This window comes from Carassius gibelio, chromosome B3 (genome assembly GCF_023724105.1).
Source record: "Carassius gibelio isolate Cgi1373 ecotype wild population from Czech Republic chromosome B3, carGib1.2-hapl.c, whole genome shotgun sequence".
In the NCBI taxonomy this organism is placed as follows: Eukaryota; Metazoa; Chordata; class Actinopteri; order Cypriniformes; family Cyprinidae; genus Carassius; species Carassius gibelio.
The window spans coordinates 33,847,811-33,870,662 of record NC_068398.1 but is presented as its reverse complement, the minus strand read 5'-3'; the positions used below and the strand labels follow the sequence as shown (position 1 = coordinate 33,870,662).

The 22,852-nt window shown below is 35.0% G+C and overlaps 1 protein-coding gene across 7 annotated transcripts in view; it reads right to left on the bottom strand.

Annotated features, from left to right (window-relative positions):
* LOC127953338 (E3 ubiquitin-protein ligase rnf213-alpha) overlaps window positions 1-16,469 on the bottom strand; it is a 125,083-nt gene extending 108,614 nt beyond the window's left edge. For 6 of the 7 annotated variants that reach the window (XM_052552492.1, XM_052552491.1, XM_052552493.1 and 3 more), the window contains exons 1-30: window positions 16,305-16,469; window positions 14,835-14,950; window positions 14,144-14,304; window positions 13,264-14,000; window positions 13,092-13,158; window positions 12,547-12,707; window positions 12,369-12,435; window positions 11,581-11,732; window positions 11,323-11,493; window positions 11,037-11,245; window positions 10,662-10,951; window positions 9,777-10,036; window positions 8,635-8,850; window positions 8,301-8,493; window positions 8,087-8,142; window positions 7,780-7,939; window positions 7,523-7,675; window positions 7,342-7,440; window positions 7,025-7,147; window positions 5,986-6,178; window positions 5,720-5,893; window positions 5,489-5,641; window positions 4,765-5,375; window positions 4,502-4,661; window positions 4,191-4,408; window positions 3,975-4,112; window positions 1,993-2,157; window positions 637-1,909; window positions 314-489; window positions 57-206 (exon numbers count right to left, since the gene is read on the bottom strand). In XM_052552492.1, the coding sequence (XP_052408452.1) occupies window positions 57-206; window positions 314-489; window positions 637-1,909; window positions 1,993-2,157; window positions 3,975-4,112; window positions 4,191-4,408; window positions 4,502-4,661; window positions 4,765-5,375; window positions 5,489-5,641; window positions 5,720-5,893; window positions 5,986-6,178; window positions 7,025-7,147; window positions 7,342-7,440; window positions 7,523-7,675; window positions 7,780-7,939; window positions 8,087-8,142; window positions 8,301-8,493; window positions 8,635-8,850; window positions 9,777-10,036; window positions 10,662-10,951; window positions 11,037-11,245; window positions 11,323-11,493; window positions 11,581-11,732; window positions 12,369-12,435; window positions 12,547-12,707; window positions 13,092-13,158; window positions 13,264-14,000; window positions 14,144-14,304; window positions 14,835-14,937 (6,789 nt within the window). In that variant the 5' untranslated portion in view covers window positions 14,938-14,950; window positions 16,305-16,469. The remainder of the gene's footprint in view (window positions 1-56; window positions 207-313; window positions 490-636; window positions 1,910-1,992; window positions 2,158-3,974; window positions 4,113-4,190; window positions 4,409-4,501; window positions 4,662-4,764; window positions 5,376-5,488; window positions 5,642-5,719; window positions 5,894-5,985; window positions 6,179-7,024; window positions 7,148-7,341; window positions 7,441-7,522; window positions 7,676-7,779; window positions 7,940-8,086; window positions 8,143-8,300; window positions 8,494-8,634; window positions 8,851-9,776; window positions 10,037-10,661; window positions 10,952-11,036; window positions 11,246-11,322; window positions 11,494-11,580; window positions 11,733-12,368; window positions 12,436-12,546; window positions 12,708-13,091; window positions 13,159-13,263; window positions 14,001-14,143; window positions 14,305-14,834; window positions 14,951-16,304) is intronic. The other variant, XM_052552496.1, reaches the window with a different exon arrangement.
* Window positions 16,470-22,852: the final 6,383 nt, after the last annotated feature.

Here is a 22,852-nt window from a genome sequence, read left to right as displayed (position 1 = left end):
AGGCATTTCTCTAATTAATGACAACAATTCCTAAGTGATTTAATGAGTTTACTTACAGCTCTTCGATCATTTTGGGATATCCCAGGTCTTAGTATCTCAATGACATACAAGTGCTTATTACTGCTTTTCCACATGTTTCCTTCTGAGTCCATAAGGCATCCAAGGATCAGCAGCCTGAAAAGAAATTCATGAAGTCCTTTCTTTACCTGTAAGTATATAAACAACATTGAAAATAGCATTAATAGTTTTTCCTATTTAAAAAATTAAAAAATTAAAAAATAAATATTGAAAAAAATCTAAATCAGGTAGCTACCATGGTGGTGACATCAAAATGATAGACTGAAAGCTTTTTCTTGGGGCAGTTGAGCAAGGACTGAAGTATGACATTTTCATCAACTCTTGGCTCAATTAACCTGATGCACTTCAGCTGTGAAGGCTTCTGGGTCATATTCAAATTCTCATACATTCGTTTAATGTAAAGTGATTTTCCTAGAATGCAGAACACCGATGTAATTTACATGTAGCATCTTATACTTCTAACAAAAATAATTATAATCACAAGTAGGGTACTTTATTTAACGGACACAAATTCTGAAAACTAGACAATTTAAATCCATTACTTGAATATATACTCACCAACTCCTGATCTTTCGGAGGATACAACTCCCACACACTGTCTGTCTTTGAACACAGCAGCAGCACTGGATATGTCAGCTGGAACTGTAAAATGCCTAAAAAGGTATTGCTGAATACTGACAACTGGTTCTTGGGGAATCAAGTGCAATCTAAATTGACTAAAAGCTGATGGAAGGTATGCATGTTCTCTGTTAGAGCTGCAGACCATCACAAGTCTGTAATCATTTCTGCTCCGTGCACTTTGATGCTGAAAGAATTGTTCCACTTTGTAGCTGACTTCATAGGTAAGTTGGTCCACATAAACCATTGTGTATATCTTCTTTCCCCTGTAGCCAGCAGAAAGACAGCGCCTGAGGAAAAGTTCCACTTCTTCATAAGAAGTGGAAGCACTACAGAGGAGTACTTCATCATAGGTTGGTAGAGGCTGACCCTTGCTGCTCATGTAAATTGAAATACAAGATGTCAGAATTTCTTCAGAAGGGCAGATGATTAAATTTGGTTTTCCAGTAGTGATTCCATTTGGAAGTTCTCTCTGAATGTACTTTGTTCTCTCAATCCGTGATGAATCAGCCTCGTGTTCGCTGGGGCTGTTGGCCAAAATCTCAAGAAGATATCCAAGTCTTTTGACATTAAGGGAGTCTGGCAGAAAATTGTGCATGTTCCGCATGTAAGCATTCCAAATCACATCTAGCTTTTTTGACCCAACAGCATCCCCCAACTGGCTTGCCAGGTCATCAATCAATGGGCTTGGCTCCCCAATACTTTCATTCTCCATCATACTGGGGACTTCCATAAAGGTTTGAAAGTCTAAGTCCTCATTTTGCTCAGGACCCTTCTTAATTACTTCATACTGAAGCCTGTGCCAAGCCTGTCTCAAATCTGAAGTGGTGCAATTTGGTTTGATAAAGGAGAGCATCATAAGAACTTGATCTTCCATTGCAGCAAAATTGCCCTGGGCTAGCTGATGGCACAGGTAGACTACCTGTTCCGCAGTGTAATAGTTTAAGTAATAATGTTGAGATCTCTGCTTGTCCATAAAATCTTTCCAGAAGCATAAGCAGCTCTCCATTTTCTTACAGACTTCTGGCAGCTGTTCTGTGACATCGCCTTCCACCATGACAACACTGACAACATTCCCTAAATTGAAGTCCAAAATAATACATGCTTCTTTACTATAACAGTTTATGTTTGCTTCCCAGTGTCTGAACAGTGGATTTCCAGCAACAAACAAATCAATGAATACAGAGCCCAACCTTTGTACACTGGCAAAAACCTGGAAAAAGGAAGGAAGTTAATCTGGGGATAATTATAGCACTCATGGTGAAATATAAAAACATCTAAAAGGTAAAAAGTCACCTCTGCAAACTGATCGACTTCACACTGGCCCTGATCTCCTTTGCCAGACATTAGCATCAATTTATTTTGAAGATCTCTGAGGTCTTCCAGAGAATAAATACGCTTTTCACAGCCCTCATCATGTTCTTCCATAATATGTAGCTTCAGAATATTTTCCAAACACAACTGAAAAAAGCAATACACAATGTCTGATATTTCTTCAAGAGCAGGTCATATGGGTTTTTGAAATATACAGTACAGACCAAAAGTTTGGACACACCTTCACATTCAAAGAGTTTTCTTTTTTTTCATGACTATGAAAATTGTAGAGTCACACTGAAGGCATCAAGAACTATTTGACCAAGAAGGAGAGTGATGGGGTGCTGCGCCAGATGACCTCGCCTCCACAGTCACCGGACCTGAACCCAATCGAGATGGTTTAGGGGTGAGCTGGACTAGAGCTGAAGATCTTTGCCCGAACCAGATGGGACCCGTCGGGACCCGACAGGTTCGGTCGGGTTCGGGCTTAATTACTATCATTTTACGCGGGCTTGGGCCGGGCTCGGGCTTGCGCTCCGGTTTGCGAGGTAAACGAGCGGTCATGTGATGTGTTTCGATTAGCGCGAGAAAGATGCGAAAATGAATGCTGAGCAGGTGTAATGGAGGCTTGCCTCTGGTGATTACGTTTTGGTTGCACCAGCAACTAAAGCAAACTCTGAGGTGTGGAAAAGTTTTGACCATGCTTATAATGAGAATAATGAGTGAATAATGACGTACCATCAGTGAGCGCAGGAACGCGTTGAAGACATCTACATTGGATTCAATCATTTTCCTCCACAAAAACATGTAGACCTAGCCTAATCTCTGTGAGTAAAGGTTTTTCAAATGATAACTAAATATTCATTGAGTCTTAAATGCATAATGTTGACAGAGTATTTACGCTAATGTTGGCATTATTCTTTTATTAAATAAAGCAAATCCGGCGGAGCCTTTATCTTAATTTCGTTATTGCCAAATACCCATCTTAATTTAAAATTTATCTTAATTTAAAAAAATTTTAATGACTCGTTTTTATTGGTGCGTTGGTCTATTTATAGGTTAAATGAGCCTATGTCTAGAAAGCTGAGATGTTACGATGTCACAGAGGACTTATTTTATTTCTTTATTCCAACTTCCAAGTGGTCTAGTCTACGTTAGTTATGAGTAAATTATGTTAAAACATGAATAAATTACTCATTGTTGACAAAAGGCAAAAGAGCTGTGTGCGTGCGCACATTTGAATAATGTCGGGCTGTAAACGGGTTCGGGCTTTAAAAAAGCTGTCAATCAAAATGTACTTGTCGGGCTCGGGTCCTGTCGGGCCTAACTTTTAAGGCCCGATTACAGCTCTAAGCTGGACCGCAGACTGAAGGCAAAAGGGCCAACAAGTGCTAAGCATCTCTCGGGGGACTCCTTCAAGACTGTTGGAAGACCATTTCAGGTGACTATCTCTTGAAGCTCATCAAGAGAATGCCAAGAGTGTGCAAAGCAGTAATCAAAGCAAAAGGTGGCTACTTTGAAGAACTTAGAATATGACATATTTTCAGTTGTTTCACACTTTTTTGTTATGTATATAATTCCATATATAATTACACATGTGTTAATTCATAGTTTTGATGCCTTCTGTGTGAATCTACAATTTTCATAGTCATGAAAATAAAGAAAACTCTTTGAATGAGAAGGTGTGTCCAAATTTTTGGTCTGTACTGTATCTCTTTTGCAATTTATAATGTAGCTATCCATAAATGAAAACAATCTGCATATTGTCTCTCAAAAGAGAGAGTCAGTTCTGAATCGCCTTAACAAGTCATCATATTTTTTAACACACTTGCATAATGCCCCGTCATCTTTAGATAAAGCACGATATTACTGTCTTATGTAAAGGTGCTTTAAAATATATATCAAAATATCTGTGCGTACCCTCGGTGCTACATTTATTTTAACTCAAACAGTTAATAACAAACCTTTTTTTGATTTTGTGCACTGATCATGTAGATGCCTTTTGTGTTGATAGCCGATGCCAGAGATAGAGATGACAGCTCCACTGACCCGTGACTGTCCTTGACTGTTTTCAACCATTCTATGTGTCTTGCAGAGTCACACTGAAACGGAGAAAATTATGCTGAACATGAAAATTCCTATATCATCCTTTAGTTAGTTAAGATAGCAGATATTCTTACCAATTTTTTGGGGAGGTTTGGATCATTGTCAAGTGCCTTCCAAAGTTTCTTCAGCATTTCTTTAAAGTGCTTGAAGCCAGAATCTGGCTTCAAATCATAGAACACTGAGGAGTAGCCAAGAACTGCATCATGAAAACAGGCTACGCGATCCACATCCAAATCATTCTCTCCAGCAGAGATGGAAGCCAAATCCACAAAGACTTTCAACTCATTGATGTCTGAAGTAATAAAAATGAATAACATTTGCTTATAAAACAGCTTAAGAATTAAGAAATCACATTCAATTACCAACACAAACACTTATTATTTACCTTCTAGAGCCTCTTTAACCCAAATTACAAAATTCTTTCTGAGGCCAAGCTCCCTAAGGCACAGTCTACGGGCCTCTGTGATGTCCACGAGCACAGTTTTTGCCTGCATCAACTCATTGTCAATGCTTTCGAGACGCTCCTGTTTAAATTCCAAGTGTGTCTGAAAGGAAGAAAGCCTAATTGGTTACTGCATGCTTTATTTCTTATTAAAAATGCATTTATTTGGCAACAGGAAACATAATGGTAAAAATTTGATGACTTACAGTAACAAGCAACTTCTCCAAAACTTGAAAGTCTCCTCGTAGGCCGAGTGTTTGTTTGACCATCATGACCACCTGAGCTGACTCTACTGCCAGATGAAGCTCATGGTACTGCTCGATCTGCTGGATTCTTGCCTGGACCCAGCAATGGTCATCACTGTGATCCAGTTTGCATATAATTGCAACTTCCGCTTCCAGCTCATCATATTTTCCCTTGTAGGCTTTGAAAGTTACATCAACTTCTTCAAATGTTATGCTACCATTTTTAAGCCTTGTGTATATGTTATTGTAGGCATCATAACATGGTTCAAATATTTCACTATGAAGATCTTCTAGTGTAATAACCAATTCCTCCTCTGAAGAGATTATTCCATCATCTTTAAAGTTCTTTGCAAACACTGCGGCCTGTTTCACCCAGCACAATTTGAAAATGTAGCTGTCTTTATAGCTGTTTAGAACCTCTGCCATAGATCGAACATCATCATCTAGCTCAAAGTAGGTAACCACTGACATTTCAGAAGGAATCTGATTTATTGAACAAATTTCCATGAACTTGTCCAAGTCCATCTCATCAATGTCAATATTCAGTTTTTCTTCCAACCCTTCAAAATCAACTGTAAAACAGAACAAATTTTATATTAAAACAAAAACGTTCTGTTATTTTGATCTTTATGAAAGCAATCTGTCATTCTCAGAAGCTCAGCAGATAATCTAGCATATACTATACCCATCACATGCTCTTGCAGATTGCGGCTCATTGTAATAAGAGCATCCACCAGTGCTCTCTCATGATTTATAGACTTAACCTCCTCTTGTCTAGACTGAAGAAGTCTCCTCATGACAATGGTGTCCTTGTATTTTTCATTCTCACAAAAACAGTCTGTAAAAACAGTAGGGTAATGACTCATCAAATTATAGTATAATAAAAGGATCAAATCTTATATGTTAGGTGTTTTACCTAAATTAAGCAGCTCAAAGAAAGCATTCCTCTTTTGCAGTATGTGATTAAGTAGCTTTATTGCTATTTTCCCAGTCACAACTTGATTTAAAATGTTAGAGAATAATGAGGTTGCCATGGCAAATTTCTCTCTAGCCTCGTCAGAAAGCTGATCAATCAATTTTTCATCAGCACCTGCAGAACAAATAAATAAATAACAACATGCTGTTTCTGTCTCATTATTGGTAAACACAGCAACCATATAATTATAATAACCATATAATTACCATGAAGCTGAAAGACATTCTTAGCTGCTGTCCATCCCAGAAGATGTTTGAGAACAACTTCTTCTTCCTCCAGATAGTTTCCTTTGTCATCTTTTGGCCACGACTTAAGGATGATGGTAGACACAAGCTTTCCAAATTTCCAATTTATCCGATATTCATTCAATTTCTCAAAAAGTTTCCCCTCGGATTTAGTCTGTTAAAAAAAGTCTGCACAGTAAGTGGACACTTCCCATATTCAATACCACACAAAAGCTACCCTAATAACTGTTGTAGTTTAAACAATGTATTGCTTAAACACTGAAAATGACAAAGAACAGAAAAGTCTAACATCAATTAAATTTTTATTTTTACTTATGAAACCAAAATTAACATTGTCACCACTTATTCCACTTCGCGTCAAGTTCCCTGGTTTTAGAATGTGCATTAAAATTGTGCAGCTCAATACTTGTACAGTACTTGATTCTGATTGGTCATTTGCAGTGGTAAGAGGTCAGATGTTCAGAGGTCTTGTTTCATTCAAGCACAACAGCTGTCATCTGCATCTTAATTTACTGACTTTACTGAAAAGGAAATTGGAGGACTTAAGTTCTAAAATTGTTGCAGTGGTCTTGTTGCCATGGCTGATTGTTTTGTATATTGTAATGGATTTTTTTCCCTTGTGGAATGCTTAGGAAATCCTACACAAGTAGGATTTTTAGACGATTTCCACTTAAATATTCCATATTTGTGGTATATATGTTTTGCACACCCATGTAATAAGGATAACTGTACATTGTCCCTTATATGTTTTCCACAAAGAGAGAAAATTGTTTGAAACTACCTAATTAATTAGGAATAAGCAAATTATCATTTTTGGTTGAACTATACCTTTCAATGCACACTCACACACACACACACACACACACACACACACACACACACACACACACACACAGGACTATATATATATTATACAATCTATTTTGGTCATAATCCCTAGCACTAAGCATTTCAAGCCAGCAGTGAACAAGCCAGTGAGAATGAAGTGAAAGTACTTTACCTGGCATATTGTGGTAACAGCCTGGAGAGCACACTTCTCGACACTACCCACCAAATAAGGATGGGAGCCATTAAGTTCCTCAATCTTTGAACAATAAACCTGGATTTGATCCAGTTGATCTTCCTAAAAAAAAAGTAAAAAAAATAAAATAAAATTAGTACAGTGTTCCCTGCACACCAGTGGAATAATGAAGATATTTAGTTAATGGATTCAGTTAATGAAATTGAAAGATTAGTGTTTTTGTAATAAAATATGTAAAATAGTGGACTATTTTCCAACCCAACTAAACATGTATACTGGAACCGTGTAATTAATACCTGTTGATATTTCCCCTCAAAGTCTGTTGTAAATGTCTCTCTCCATTCTTTAGTAAAGTCCTTACTCACAAAATTTATGGCTATAATGTTATTCCAAATCTGTCAAAAAGAACACAAAAGAAATAACAATAATTGCAGTAAATTATTAAATTAAATTGTTAAAGTAAATTGTCCTGCTTACCTCAATTTCTGTTGTGAAGTTGGCACACGTCAAATAACTTCTGTTCAAAAGTCTACCTTTTAAGGTGTGCGTGCTCCATGCTCTGACAGTTTGCTTGGCCTCATTGAGTAACGCAAGTATCTTCTCAGAAAAACTGTCTGCTTGTTGTGATGTCTTAAAGAATGAAAAATATAACATTTGTCACATTGAATTCTGAATGACCATTGGCTTTAATCAGTACTTTAAAATAAATATGTTATGATTTCAGAATGGAATACCTGGGCAAATTCTGATACAGAGGCAACAAGGTTCATGCAAGCAACAGGAATATCAGTGAAGTTGTGTCCATAGCTGAAGTAATGAACTAGATCACAGATCTTTTGTAGAAGTTTGCAAGTTGTTTGTATGCACTGAATGCCATAATCCTCATTTGGACAGCTACAACAGTAATGAAAGCCAGTTAGCCATCGTATTTGTTTGGATCAGATTTTCTTCTTCTTTATTTTATCTTGCATTTTTGCCATGGGCCCCCAAGGCAATAAAATCTAATTTAATGGAAATCTAATGTATTTTAGTGAACTTTACCTGTATTTTGTTTCGAGCAAGTTACTTTGAATGTGTGCCAGAATCTCTGCTACACTCTAAGATAAAAATATAATTAAAAAAAAAATGGACAATTCAAACAGCAACATTTTCAGAGTTGCAGATCCTTTTCTTTGCCAAAGATATACAGCAAGTTAATGTAATCTGTTCTGGTTTGTACATATATGGTTATTTGTTGTGATGGCTTGATACTCACTGTGGATGTTAAGTAGTTTATGTCAGTGGGGCATTTGATGGTGAAAAGCTGTAGAATGTCTAGGAGCTCTGCTTGGATGATAGAGCTGCACTCGACCAACTCATCTACTGTCATCAGATACATCCAAGACCGTGCCAGCAGTTTGTCCACCTCCACCAAATATGCATGGGTCTTCATGAGATTGAGCATTGCCCTTAAATGGAGGGATTCAACAGACATCAATGATATATTAATCATGTATTAATATGCTCATAAATTAAAGTGGGTTCAGAAGTTTGACACTGACAGGATCTAATCTAGAATTGCATTTAAAACCTACAGACAAATTAAGTACCTTCTGTCCTGGGATCTGGTGGAAGTTATATTAGCTGATTTGAGTCCCTGAAGTCCAGCCCAGCTCATCACATTTTGTGAGTTGATCTTAGTAGACACTGGCTCAAATGGTTTTGAAGTGCCATTGAGAAGGTGCAGTAGTGGAATTACAATGATCCATTTGGGCATGTCCTCTGCTCTCACTTTGTTGATCAGTTCCTTCACCATGTCAGACAAGCTGAAGAGCAAATCATAAGTAATTAGAAGCTTTTAAATACTAATGCTTTTCTCAAAACAAGCTGGATTCAAGTATGTTCTCTGTATATTAAACCAATGCTCTGAGAATTTTATAAACTGCATTAGTGCTGATGCCTGTGCCATGCTGTTGAAAAATAATTTTGGCAATTTGTAAAGAGAAACACTTTAATAATACTAGTGGCCGTCTAAATTGGAGTGGAGCACACAAAGACTACTTTTATAGTACATTTGAAGGGATATTTTATCCAAATATATATATATATATATATATATATATATATATATATATATATACACATATATATATATTTTTTTTCATTCTTTATTCACCCTTCTTTTGTTTTCATACAGATTTGGAACGAAATGAAGTTGAGTAATTTATGATAACATTCAAATTTTTGGGTGAACTATCCCTTCAACGCAGTATGCAGTCACTGCATAGAAAAAACAAAAGCATTATCATTATGCTGAACCTCTAATTTTGCATAAAATGGGGAAAAAAATAAGTCCATAGTTGGGAATGGGGGAATTTACATTTTTAGTTGACAGATTTCTTTAAAAAAAGAAAAGTGAAGCTTATATAATGTTAAAGAATTTCTTTGCATTTAAAATGCATTTCTTAATTTGAACTGTAATTTGTATGTAAATCTGTATAAAAAATATTTTTGAGGCAGAATTATTTATTTTTTTGTTATATAACTGATTGATAATTTAGTTCTTTTTTAGTTTGTATCTCATTTAAGTTTGTATTCTTAAATGTACCATGTTCTACAGTTTATTTGATGCGACAATCTCTCAGAGCATGCAGCCTTGGTCCGGTCACAAAATTTTCAGTTCATTAATTTTATTCCAGAAGTGATACATCTCTATAATTTACTTACTTATAACCAAGATAACTATACTCACTTTTCTATTGCTAAGAATGATTCCGTTATGTCTGTCCAGAAAGATAGGAATTTATCTTTAGGCAATCTTGGCAGGCACAGGGCAGTGCAAAGACGAGAAAGTGTTCCCTTGTCTAATTCTAAACGATACTGGTGCCATACATAGAGCATAATAAGGCCAGCCTTCAGTGGCTCCTTGATGAATTCACTCTTTTCTTCGTTGTCTTTCTGTAACTCGGGAGTCACTCGCTCCAGCATGAACTGCTTCAGAAGCTTTCTCACCTGACAAAATAAAAATGAGACGATGTTAGATTTCATGTACAGTAGACATTTGCATTTGAGCACTAGATACTTTTAAAGGCTTAATTCCTCAAAAAGTATAGATTCTGTCTTTATGTACTCAAGTTTATGTTTTTAACTTTAAATGTATATGAACTTCTTTCTTCAGTAAAACACAAAAGTGCAATATAGCATAAAATAATATTACAAAGTAGCCTTTTCTTTATATTAACCGTGATTGTAAAGTTAAAAAAGGAAGATAAAAAAGTACCATAGAAATATCATAAAAGTACTCAATTTGGCATATGTGCTATATATTCAGAATGAAGATTTTTGTGAGGAAAAGGACAAAATTAATAAGAATTTTTTTCCTTTCACCATAGCTCTTAAATCTAGGTAAACATGGGATGCTACAGATCTCTGTGCACTAGAACATCCAGGCACAAGAACAGTTTTTACTCCCTGGCTAACGCCACCTTAGAGTAGACCAATTCATATCTACCCGTTTTTATAATTCAGCGCTTTTGTGGTGTTTATGCATAATAACAGAATATATGTTTTTGGAGGAACTAGTCTTGTAATGTATGAATATATTTAATATGTGATGAGTCACATATGGTTTACTTACATCTTTTTCACTGTATTCGAGTGAGTACCATTTCGTATGTGTCTTTTCAAACACAAAAGGGTTTCCATAGACCTCAAAAAACTGTCTGAGTTGACTAAAAAAGTTGCTGAGGTTCATTTTGCTCCAGCTTCTCAGGAGGTCAAAGATAGTTTCCAGCATGACTGTACCAGCTATTTGTCTCCCCTGGAGTACACCTTTCTTATGATCAGGCCAAACAGCTTTTCTGATCCATTCAAACATATTATTAGATGGTTCTGCACAGATGATATCATCATACTGATGCCATTCCGCTGCAATACACCAAAAGAACAAATTCAGTCTCCAAAAAGTGTGTAAATAAAAGTTAAATATAGACTTCTGAAGAGCTTCACCTACCTTCATCATTTAGGAGATGTGATTTAACAAACAGACATCTGTTGGTGGTTTCATCTGAATCCAATTTGTAGATGTATTCATAACGTAATTCATACTGCTGCTTTTTTGCTTTATACACAACATACTTGTAGGGGATGGACACAGATGCAGCATCAGTTTTTTTGCATACAAATTTCCCTTCAACAAGAAATCCATGCTCTCCAAGATCCCTAAAAATCAAATTATTCTTAAATAACTGGTTTCAGCAAAGAATAATAAATATCTGGTTCAGAAATTCTTTACTAACCGTGTCACAAACAGTTCAACTAGATCTTTTTCCCAGTTACCAATGTGAGCACCAGCTCTTATAAAAATATAATCCTCATCTGGCTTAAACTTGAAGTGTTTTGACAGGACCGCATGAAAGTAAATGGTGAGCTTGTCACTGGAACTTATATGCTGATTTGATGCTGGATTTCTGCAATTAAAAAATATTTATTCAATAATATTACAGAGGGAAAAAAACTGTGTCCAAAAAGTACTTTCATCACATAATTCAGCATACCTTTTTTGGAGCGTGACACACTGACTTTCTGTATCATCACTTTCTTTCTGTTTCTGGTCCATAGCAGAACCTTTCTTTCCATGATCAGACTGCTGCTGCTTCGGACCGTGCTCAGCGTTCATTGGTGAAGCTCCACTGGAACTGTGATTCTTCTAAATGCAACATTAACAGAAATGGTCAACTTTCAACTCCATGTCCTTATGACCAATTTTTGGGCTATCTGAGATAAAACAAGTCTGACAGGCTTAAGCTTTATTTATCTCTAATTACAGATCCCAAATTTACACCCATACTTGTGAAAAGAAAGAAAGAAAGGCAAATTTCAGAAAATGCATAAATCACAGATTCATTGTGACTATCACAAGTAGGTAAGATTTATTTTTTATTTCAATTTATTAACAATAATTGTATTCATAATTCTATATAAATATTAGTGTTTAAAAAACGATTAATGGTGATTAATTGCTTCCAGTTTTTGTTTGCATAATATGTGTGTATATAATATTTATTATGTATATATAAATAAACACACAACATATACTTTAAAAATATATATTTATATGTTTATGTTTATATTCATTCATGTATATTATAAATAAATATATTTAATATAAAACAAAATTTTTCAGAAATATATGCATGCGTGTATTTATATATACATCATAAATATAAACAGCATACATACAAATATTATATATATTAAAAAAAAAACTTTTATTTTGGATGCAATTAATTGTGATTAATCGTTTGACATTGCTAATAAATATTTACATTTAATTTTGGTTTACCTTAGATTTATTCTGTGGGCCTAACAACATGTCCTGTGATGAATTCTGCGGTTCTTGATTCTGATTTCTGTGAAGTTAATGTATGTATTGACATTTCAATTACAATTACATAAAAAAATATTTTTAAAAACAAAAACATAACAAGCATTTATCAAAATACATAAAAACATTTGCTTACTTTTTTGTTTTAGGAGATGAGACATGCTGAATGCCTTTACTGGTTTCAGCTTCCCCACTTTTATTTTGTTTTTCAGTTGCTGTTTTCTTCTGGCCTGCACAAGCAGACTGCGGCTTCTGCTCAACCTTCACTGAAGAATCGACACTGGAATCGTGATTCTTCTAAATAAACATAAAAATAAATGCTCATCAAATACAGTTTACATTTATTCATTTAGCTGACACTTTTATCCAAAGCGACTTACAATTGCTATATCGCTGGAGCAACTAGGGGTTAAGTGTCTTGCTCAGGGAAACACTGGTGTCACACAGTGGATTTGAGCGCAGATCTCTCACACCAAAGGCATGTGTCTTATCCACTGCGCCAACACCACCCCCAACTATGGCCTATCTGAGATTGTTAAGGAGTTAGCTAATAAAGCATATGTCTGCCTGCCCTGCCCTAAGCTTTAGCTCTAATCCAGCTACCAAATTTACAAAGTAGGTAAAATGTATTATTTGTTTTACTTTATTAACAATATTAACATAATTTTAATATTTGTTTACCTTAGATTTATTCTGTGGGCCAAACACCATGCCCTGTGATGAATTCTGCGGTGTCTTATTTTGATTTCTGTAAAGTTAAAGTATGTATTGACATTTCAGTAAAAATTATATGAGAAGCATGATTTAAAAAAAGAAGAAGCATTTAACAAAACACATAAAAAGATTTACATACTTTTTTGTTGTAGCAGATGAGACATGATGTATGCCTTCACTTGTTTCTGCTTCCTCACTTTTATTTTGCTTCTCAGATGCTGTAATCTTCTGGTCTGCATGAGTAGATAGCTGTTTCTCACTCTCCTCATCCTTCACTGAAGAATCGCCACTGGAGCTGTGGTTGTTTTGTGCCCCCACATCATGATCATCTGTCTCCCTTTGATTTCCTGTGCTGCTCTTTATGTTTGCATTCTGGTCCATATCACCATCTTGATCTAAATAAGTTTGTTTTCTTTTGGACAAACTCTTTTGTCCTTTATTCTTCGATATTACTTTATACTCTTCACCTTTCTGATTTGCTTCCATGGTCACTGCTGGAGAAGCCTTATCAGTACTAATGCTGATCTGCTCTTGGGTCAATTGCAACTGAGATGTTTCTGTCATTTCAGGTGCTACACAACTCTCTTTGCTACTATTAGGCTGATTATCAGACTGACTTACAGCAGCATCTATGGGTAAAGCAGAAACAACGTGTTGTTTTAGCTCAGCAGTTTCAGTTTCTGGGCTCAGATTAGAGGATGATTCAGCCAGTTTAGTGATGTCATCTACAGTGCAGTAAGAGCCATCACTGTCAGAAGATTGGTCTTCCTCCATTTTCTTTTCTTTTACAGTCAGCGATATATCAGAGAGATCTGAGGTCAGAGACGAAGGGCCCTCTGCACCACCTGCTTTCGTCTTCTTCTTCTTCTTTCTTTTCTGTCGAAGCATGAAAACAATTGCATTATGAATTACTACAGAATTTCAAAATGAGTATTACACACACATACAAAAAAAAAAAACGAAAAGAAAAGAAAAGAAAAAAAAAACATCCAGGACTATTTAATTTCATTGTCCAGCACCTTTTTCTTTGGGATAGGGATTATATCTTCATTTTGTCGTTTTGGGGATAAATTGGCATTCTGGTAATCCAATGCTTCTGATTCATGTCCGATATCAGTCATTTCTGCATCGGTACAGTGTGGAATGTTTGAGGATGTTTGAAACTTGTCTTGTGGCATGTCTGATAAACAAAAAACAAAGGTCACACACCAAACGCACATTGGGTCTCATTCACTAAGCATGTGCACAAATTTGTTCCTGAAACCTGCGTATGAACAATTTCACAAACAAATTAATCTGAAAATGATTCACTTAAACTTTTGATTACTTTTTGTTTTATTCTAAATATAAAAATATATATAGTTATAGTTTAGTATATGGAGTAAAACTACTAAACCACAAATGATCTGAGATGGAGCTATACTCCCCACTGCATATTGTGTAAGATGTTTTATATATATATATATATATATATATATATATATATATATATATATACACTACATGTTAAATGTCCTGTCTAAATGTCAAAGTACATGTCATTTTATATTAAATCATTTCTTTATCATTTTGTGAAACTTCAATGAAATAAAATGTATGAATAAAAATATGTATTAATAAGTATTTAGAATAGGGAAAAAAACAATAGTAAGTAACAATTGAAATAACATAATCAAAAATGATAAGATCTATAAAGACTCAAGCACCCACCTGCTGCGTTCTCATTTGATTGACATGTCAGCTTACAGCCACACTGACTGCAGAAGTTTGGTGCCTTTTCCAAAGACACATAACTGCACTCAGGACACTGCATTCTCCGTTAATGTCTGCAAAGAGCACAAGTATGAAGTAAGGGGTTTTTTACCCACTATTCCACAATATAATAATAATACATATGTGGTCACATGACTTCTCAGAACTCCACAGTGCTTTCAATTTCCATTTGCATATAAGTCAAAGTTCACCATATAGAAGTGAATTTAGTAAACACAGACTGTGGGAATCATGGGAAAGAAAGAAAACAGCCTACACTTCATCTAAGTGCAGTGATCCATTTAATATATATTTATGACAATAATAATAATTATTACTATTAAATGCCTACAACACACAATTGTTTCTGAATTTCAGAAGTCACTAGTTAAAATGCTTTGCATTTTTCTAATTTAACAAAATAATATCCCGTCAAAAGTTGTAATGTACAAATGAAACATGAAGAAAGATTAAAAGAAATACTATGAATTTGAGAATGGCTTAATAATTACATTTCCTGTTTTTCTTTCTTTACTGACAGCAGCACAGGAACTGACATGAACAACCTGAAATAATGTTCTCTACATTGATTTAAGAATGTTCCAAAGAGTATATCGTACTCTGCTGCTAACACAATGATCTAATAAAGAACTAATAAAACTACATGCATTAATACAAACATAAAGAAATAAATATGGAAATTTCACCTAAATTAATATATAAATGTGTTAATAAAACAGACCATGTAATTGTGAAATTACAACATGAAACATAAATTTGTGAATTTTTGTCCAACGGCCCTCTTCTACATGTTGGCAAATCGCCCAATAGAGGCCGCTGTCGCTCAAGTCACTGTAAATTAAATGTAGTGCGAGCAAGAAGAAATCCACCACAAAATGAAACAATAATAATAATATATATATAACGATTGTAATCACCATGCGCATATGGGTATATGCTTATAAATATAGTATCTACATATGATAAGCTGCTCCTTTAACATTATAGGCAATATGATCAGGCTATGACTTGTCTGAATGGCGAACCTGTATTTCAAAACCATCCTCTAATCTACTAAACAAACAAAACGTATACGTCTCGCATCTAATCGACAACTTACCTTTACTATTTGTGCATAATAAGCCAAAATTTTATCAGTAAAATTGCACAACTAATAGCCCGAAACAAACAAGACAACGCAATACTGACGTTGACATGATCCGAGCTAACAAGAATTATGCTCAGACAAGTTTACTTATAATAATGAAGAGTCTGTGCGAGTGTTATTTTAGCAGTATAGATTATCTGATATATGACATTAATGCCAAGTCAAGAGAAATTTGCAGTTTGGTGTCTTCTCATGTGACATGCTAAAGCTAAACTGACACACATTATAAAGGCAAGATTACTCTCAGGTTTGTGTCTTACCTAGCGCAGGTGTGCGTTTTCACAGAAGAGGACACAAGTCACCGTGGCGTATCAGCATCATGTATGTGACCCTCAGTCAGTCTCTCAGTCAGATCTGATCACGTTCGTCCACACAATATGAAAGTATCTGTTGAGGAAGAGCTAACGTAAGTGAGCTTAACGTCTCAGAAGTTTCGTTTCGTGAAAAATGGGCGTGATTTTCATGTGGATCCATTTATACAGACCTACAAGCCAATAACACAACAAGTATACTACTGCTTATATACATTAAACAGTCTGCTAAAATGCAAGTTTCTTATCATTATTTTATGTTATACACAGAATATAATATTATTATTTTTATTTATTTATTATTATTCAGAAGGGTTTAACTGTACACTGCCTTTGGATAATATCCCCACACTCCCTCAGTTATTTTTTTAATTCTAGTCACAGAATATTACATTTAGGCTTTTTTCTTTTCTTTTTTTTTCTGAACACTTGAAAATATACCATGACTGAAATAATAACTTGTTTCTTTGTATCCAACTTCTTTAAAGACACAAACTAGCTTTCATGTTCTGCTTACAGATCATGCTTGCATCATCAGCATTTTAGGCCTGCTACAGAAAGGTCAAAAGTTGTTGTGGTGAGAATCCCTCAGCTTCCTGAATTCAAAGAACTAAAACGAACACTCAAAAAAGGCACTTAATATAGCTAAAGGAAAATAGGCCTAAATTATTATCATATATTCATATTTCTTCTGTCAGCACATGCCTTGAGGCTTTTTAATTCATATGTGCCTGCATCGACCCCTCTTCCATAAACTGTGATTTTCAGCTAAAACAATAAGATTTTCTGCTCACTGCTCTGAATTTTCATTATGCCCCCTGCTTGAAGCTATTTTATTTGCATTGTTGCAAACTGTACCGCTGGTCACTAACTATAAATTTGACTTCATAACAGTTGTTACTTCATAAGCCAAATAACTTGTTTTACAATTGGAATTCCTCTAGAGATTGAGATTCATTTAAAGGTATGTGTTCTACAGTCAGTCTCGCAGATAAGATTTATTGACAGCCATTTCATTTGGTCTTAAGTATCACAAGTATGGACATGCTTTTTCATGTGACTTCTAGATTCCTGTGAAGCATTTTATTCCTTTGACACCTTAGGGCCCAGTGCTTCTCTTATAAGGCTTAAAGTCAAATTTATCATAGTGGACTTACTTGAAAAAAATCACCAGGTCAATTAAAAAATGTTTAGCACTATTGAGCTTTACTTGGGAGCTCAGTTCACCTAAGGAAGAAAACAGCAGTTGTACTACAGAAGTGATGTATGACAGACTGGTATATTATCAAATACTCCATTGGATTTTGTTAATTAAAGCAGTTTTGGTGAAATGCAGAGAACATCAGTCAGGAGATGAGACTGTTGGAATCTTCCTGTCATTGATTTACTTCGGTATTTATTTAGGGTTGCTATTGTAAATTGTCTGGCAAAATGTTCTGATAAATCCGGGAATTATTTTTAAATAGATGATAGATAGCTGTCCAAACCCTCATGGAGTAAAACAACCCAAAGCTGTGATGTATATATAATAATTTACATGTTTACTGTGTATACAGTATAATAATAATTTGCCTGTATTTCTGCAGAACATCCCCATGCTGTTCTGCAAACTTTTTTTTTTTTATTTTGTTTGGACAGCAGAAAAAAATTTTTTCCAATGTTTTACAAATCACATAGACATATTGATATATATATATTATGGAGCATGTTCCATTTTGTATCTCTTTAGCTGACAATTTAGGATTCTGATCTTGGATCACTGAGCTCTTCCAGTCTTCTTTGCTGGACACACAATCCTAGGGAAAGAAGCTACTTTTCTCATTTATAATGGTCTTTCTGAGGACTGATGAACCCTTAAGGCATCAGAAATACTTCTGTAACTCTTTGCATAATCAGTGTTTTTTATAGGGTAGTGCAGCTTAGACCAACATCTCCAATTTCTTTGCATTGTTGGACTCCAGCAGGGGCCTGTTTGATCCCATCAGCAGTGGGAAAAGCTTGTGAAAACTTTTTGTCTCATCCAGAAAAAAAAAAGAAAATAGATGTGATAATTGCACCAGTATGTGTTCATCTGGACCACTCAGTGTCTACATAACAACAGTTAATCATTTTGGGAAGTTTTACGAGAAAGACCACCAAAACATGGTACTTTAAGATTTGCAAGCTGAAATCCCAAGATTAACAGAAATATGAAATAAAGAACCAGCTCAATATATCTCAACTCAGTTTGGGTCGAAGACTCCGTTCAAGGGAATCATGTGAACTGGTATCAGATCCAGACTATGTTCAAGATTTCTCAACAAGAAAAAAAAAAAGGTTGCAGCCAATCGTGGCAACAGTCCCAATGGAAAATACAATATTGCAAATGGGTGAAGAATAAAAATAGCAAATATGGAATGGATTGGGTACCTTTTCTTTTTTAAAGCTATGTTTTGGACACTCACACAGGACTGATTTATTTTGTAGAAGACATAACTCTTACTTTTTTAACACTACATTGTGAATGATGATAGACAACGTGTTCAATAACACTAGTTGTTATGTGTTTGTTACTGTTTTGCCTTAGCTGAAGATAAGATGAAATATTATGACACGCTGATTCAGAAAACAATGCTAATTATTTTTCTGATATTATCTTGCAGAACTGCCATAATCCTAGAGTGCTTTTTCTACTGTAACCACTGTACTCCGTGAAACTCTTTACACGTGAAATGTTTTTAAAATGTTTAATTGATAAGACTGCTGGAATCAGATCACAGATTTAATCTGTTACTAATGATTTTATTGTACCCTCTGCTCTTCCAAATCAATTGACTTGTTTTACGTCTGTCTGTCTTCCACAGCTCAAAGGAATAATTGCGCACATGAAGCCCACTAGGTCTCCCTGTGATGTGATTCCTTCTCTTTTATTTAAAGAGGTGGTTCATTCTATTGGTACATGCATTTTTACTATTATGAATAGTAGCTTGACATTAGGTGTTGTTCCACCAAGTTTTAAACATGCAGTTATCCAGCCTCTTCTTAAAAAAGTTGGTTTAGACTCCTCTGATATGAATAATTTTTGTCCCATTTCAAAATTGTCTTTTATTTCAAAGATACTGAAGAAGATTGTGTATTCACAGCTTAATGATTTTTTGGTTAAGAACAACATTTCAGGTAGATTTCAGTCAGGGTTTAGAGTCAGCCATAGTACGGGGTAAGCTCTTTTGAGGGTTACTAATGATATTCTTTGTGGCGCTGATTCTGGAAGTTGTGTTGTTCTGTTACTTTTACATCTTACCGCAGTATTCGACACAGTTGACCATAAGATTCTCTTTGATCACCTTAGAGACCATGTTGGCATGTTGGTTTAGCCTTAGAATGGTTTACTTCATATTCAGTCAGTCTAGGGAATTACACTTCATCTGTTGCCCCTCTCACATATGGGATTCCTCAGGGTTCAATACTGGGACCGGTTTTGTTTTCCCTTTACATGCTCCCTCTAGGATAAATTTTTGAAAAACATGGCATTCATTCTCATTTGTATGCTGTATTTGTTTTCTGTTGCTGTTCCAAGGCTTTGGAATGACCTTCTTCTTCCTCTGTCTGTAAAATCTTCTCCTACACTTCCTGCATTTCATTAGCATTTAATAATGTTTTGTAATTTGTTCTTTATTGTTGTTGTGGTATGTTTATAATGTTTTGCTTAATTTATATATTTATTTTTTTAGTCTTCTTGTACAGCACTTCGGTTTCCACATATTGGTCTTAAAAGTACTTTATAAATAAAATTAAAATTGTAAATGCTGGGCTTCCAAACTTTTTTCTCTGTATATTGCAAAAAGGAAAGAGAGAAGAAACAGATTTGAGAAAAGAGAAAACATGGCAATGCTATAGTGGAGCTCCAATAGGTGTTACTGGAAAAATATACTGTTATGGATACTGGAACTATACTGGATACTGGAAAAATATATTACTACATAGAAATTTTGGCACACATAACAGGTGAGCTGTAGGCTACTTATCCCTCATATATTTGGCTTTGTATAAACATTAAATGGAGGACAAAACACTGGCTCATAATACCTTCAAGATTACTTAAATATTGTACTTTATATATATATACTTTATATATTTTATGAAACACACTGTTAAATTTAGCCACCAGTTGGTGTTACTTCAACTGTAATGGTAAAAATGATTCAAATACCGGATCAGCGAATCTATGCGCGTTTTTATGCAATGTTTATTCATTTTTTCTTGCAGAAAACATTCAGATTAAACGTTTATGATAAGCCATTTTGAATACTGAATTGTTAAAAAATGTAATTTGTTCGTATGATATAGGCTACAAAACAAGGCAGAAGTATATCTAATCTTTGGATAACATTTACATTTATATTAATGGCTATCCCAGATCAAATTTTCTAGTCATCTGCTATTAGACAGACGATTTGGATACTGTATAAGTATACTGTAACATACTGTATAAGTGGGATATCAATTGACATGAATAAGGTTATGCTCTACACTTATTTCTGACAATATTTTAGTTTTTATTAATATTTTGAAATATATTTAGTTTTAACTTTTTTTTTTTTTGTCTGTTTTTAGCATTTTTATTAGTTTGGGACATTTTAAAACGTCTTTAGGCCAAATGTTTATTTATTTATCAAGAATGAAAATGAGAACTGTTGCCTCATTGACTAGCTTAAATAAAATAGTTTTATTTTATTTTTCATATTTTTAGTAAACATTTCAAGTGTATTTTTGTTTTAGTAAACATTTCAAGTGAATTACATATCTTTTGTATAATTTAATTTTAGTTAACTATAATAACCCTGGCTCTACAGTAATAAGTAATAAAAAGTAACAACTATCCATCTCTAAGCTAGCTCTCCATGATCTACTCACTGAGCAATGAATCATGACTACAGGATCTCCATATATAAACGACTGCAAACAGATGAAGGCAGCATAGCCCAAAGAGCTTCAGGGAACAACACATCAGCATGGAAAGATCTGACAGACAGCCTGGTACAAACAAGCGGCCAGACCGAGTTACTACTCCGTGGGCAGAGCTTCAGGACTCCAACAAACCATGAACGATCCTGTTCCTACCACAGTTGCTTCCAAACTGATATTACAATATCAAAGCATATATTGAATTACAACACAATTATCATATATTGTGATAATTTTTTTCTGAATTATTTTAATTTATTTTTCCTTCTCTCTGTAGCCTATTTGTGTGAAGGATGTCTTTCCAGAGCTGCAAAGCTGTGAGTTTCTCCATGACAGTACCAAAAAATGGTATATGTGAGGATTTCCTGTCAGGATTTAGACCATATCATAGAATTGAGACTGCTCTCCTTACAAATGATCTGCTCTTATCATCTGATCGTGGGTGTATCTCTCTATTAGTTTTATTGGATCTTAGTGCTGCGTTTGACACAACTGACCACAACATTCTTTTGCATAGACTTGAACACTTTGTTGGCATTAATGGAAGTGCATTAGCATGGTTTGAATCGTACTTATATGACCGTCATCAGTTCGTAGCAGTGGATGAAGACGTATAAAAACATGGTGTTAGCTTTCAATGTTATGCTGTTGATACTCCGCTCTATGTTTCTTCGCGGCCCAGTGAAACACACCAATTTGAAAAACTAATGGAATGCATAGTCGATATAAACAACTGGATGACCAGTAATTTCTTACTGCTAAATTCTGAAAAAACAGGGGTGTTAATTATAGGACCTAAACACTCTGCTTGTAATAACCTAGAACACTGTCTAAGACTTGATGGTTGCTCTGTCAATTCTTCGTCATCAGTTAGGAACCTAGGTGTGCTATTTGATCGCAATCTTTACCTAGAAAGCCACGCTTTTAGCATTTGTAAAACTGCATTTTTCCATCTCAAAAATATATCTAAAATATGGCCTATGCTCTCAATGTCAAATGCAGAAATGTTAATCCATGCATTTATGACCTCAAGGTTAAGATTATTGTAATGCTTTATTGGGTGGTTGTTCTGCACGCTTAGTAAACAAACTAGTATACAGCTAGTCCAAAATGCCCTGTCAACACTGCAATGGCTCCCTATCAAACATCGTACAGATTTTAAAATATTGCTCATTACTTATAAAGCTCTAAATGGTTTAGCACCTCAGTATTTGAATAAGCTCCTTTTACATTATAATCCTCTACGTCCGCTATGTTCTCAAAACTCAGGCAATTGGATAATACCTAGAATATCAAAATCAACTGCGGGCGGGAGATCCTATTTTCCTATTTGGTGCCTAAATTCTGGAATAACCTACCCAACATTGTTCAGGATGCAGACACACTCTTGCAGTTCAAATCTAGATTAAAGACCCATCTCTTTAACCTGGCTTACACATAACATACTAATATGCTTTTAATATCCAAATCCGTTAAAGGCTTTTTAGGCTGCATTAATTAGGTGAACCGGGAACACTTCCCATAACACCCTATGTACTTGCTACATCATTAGA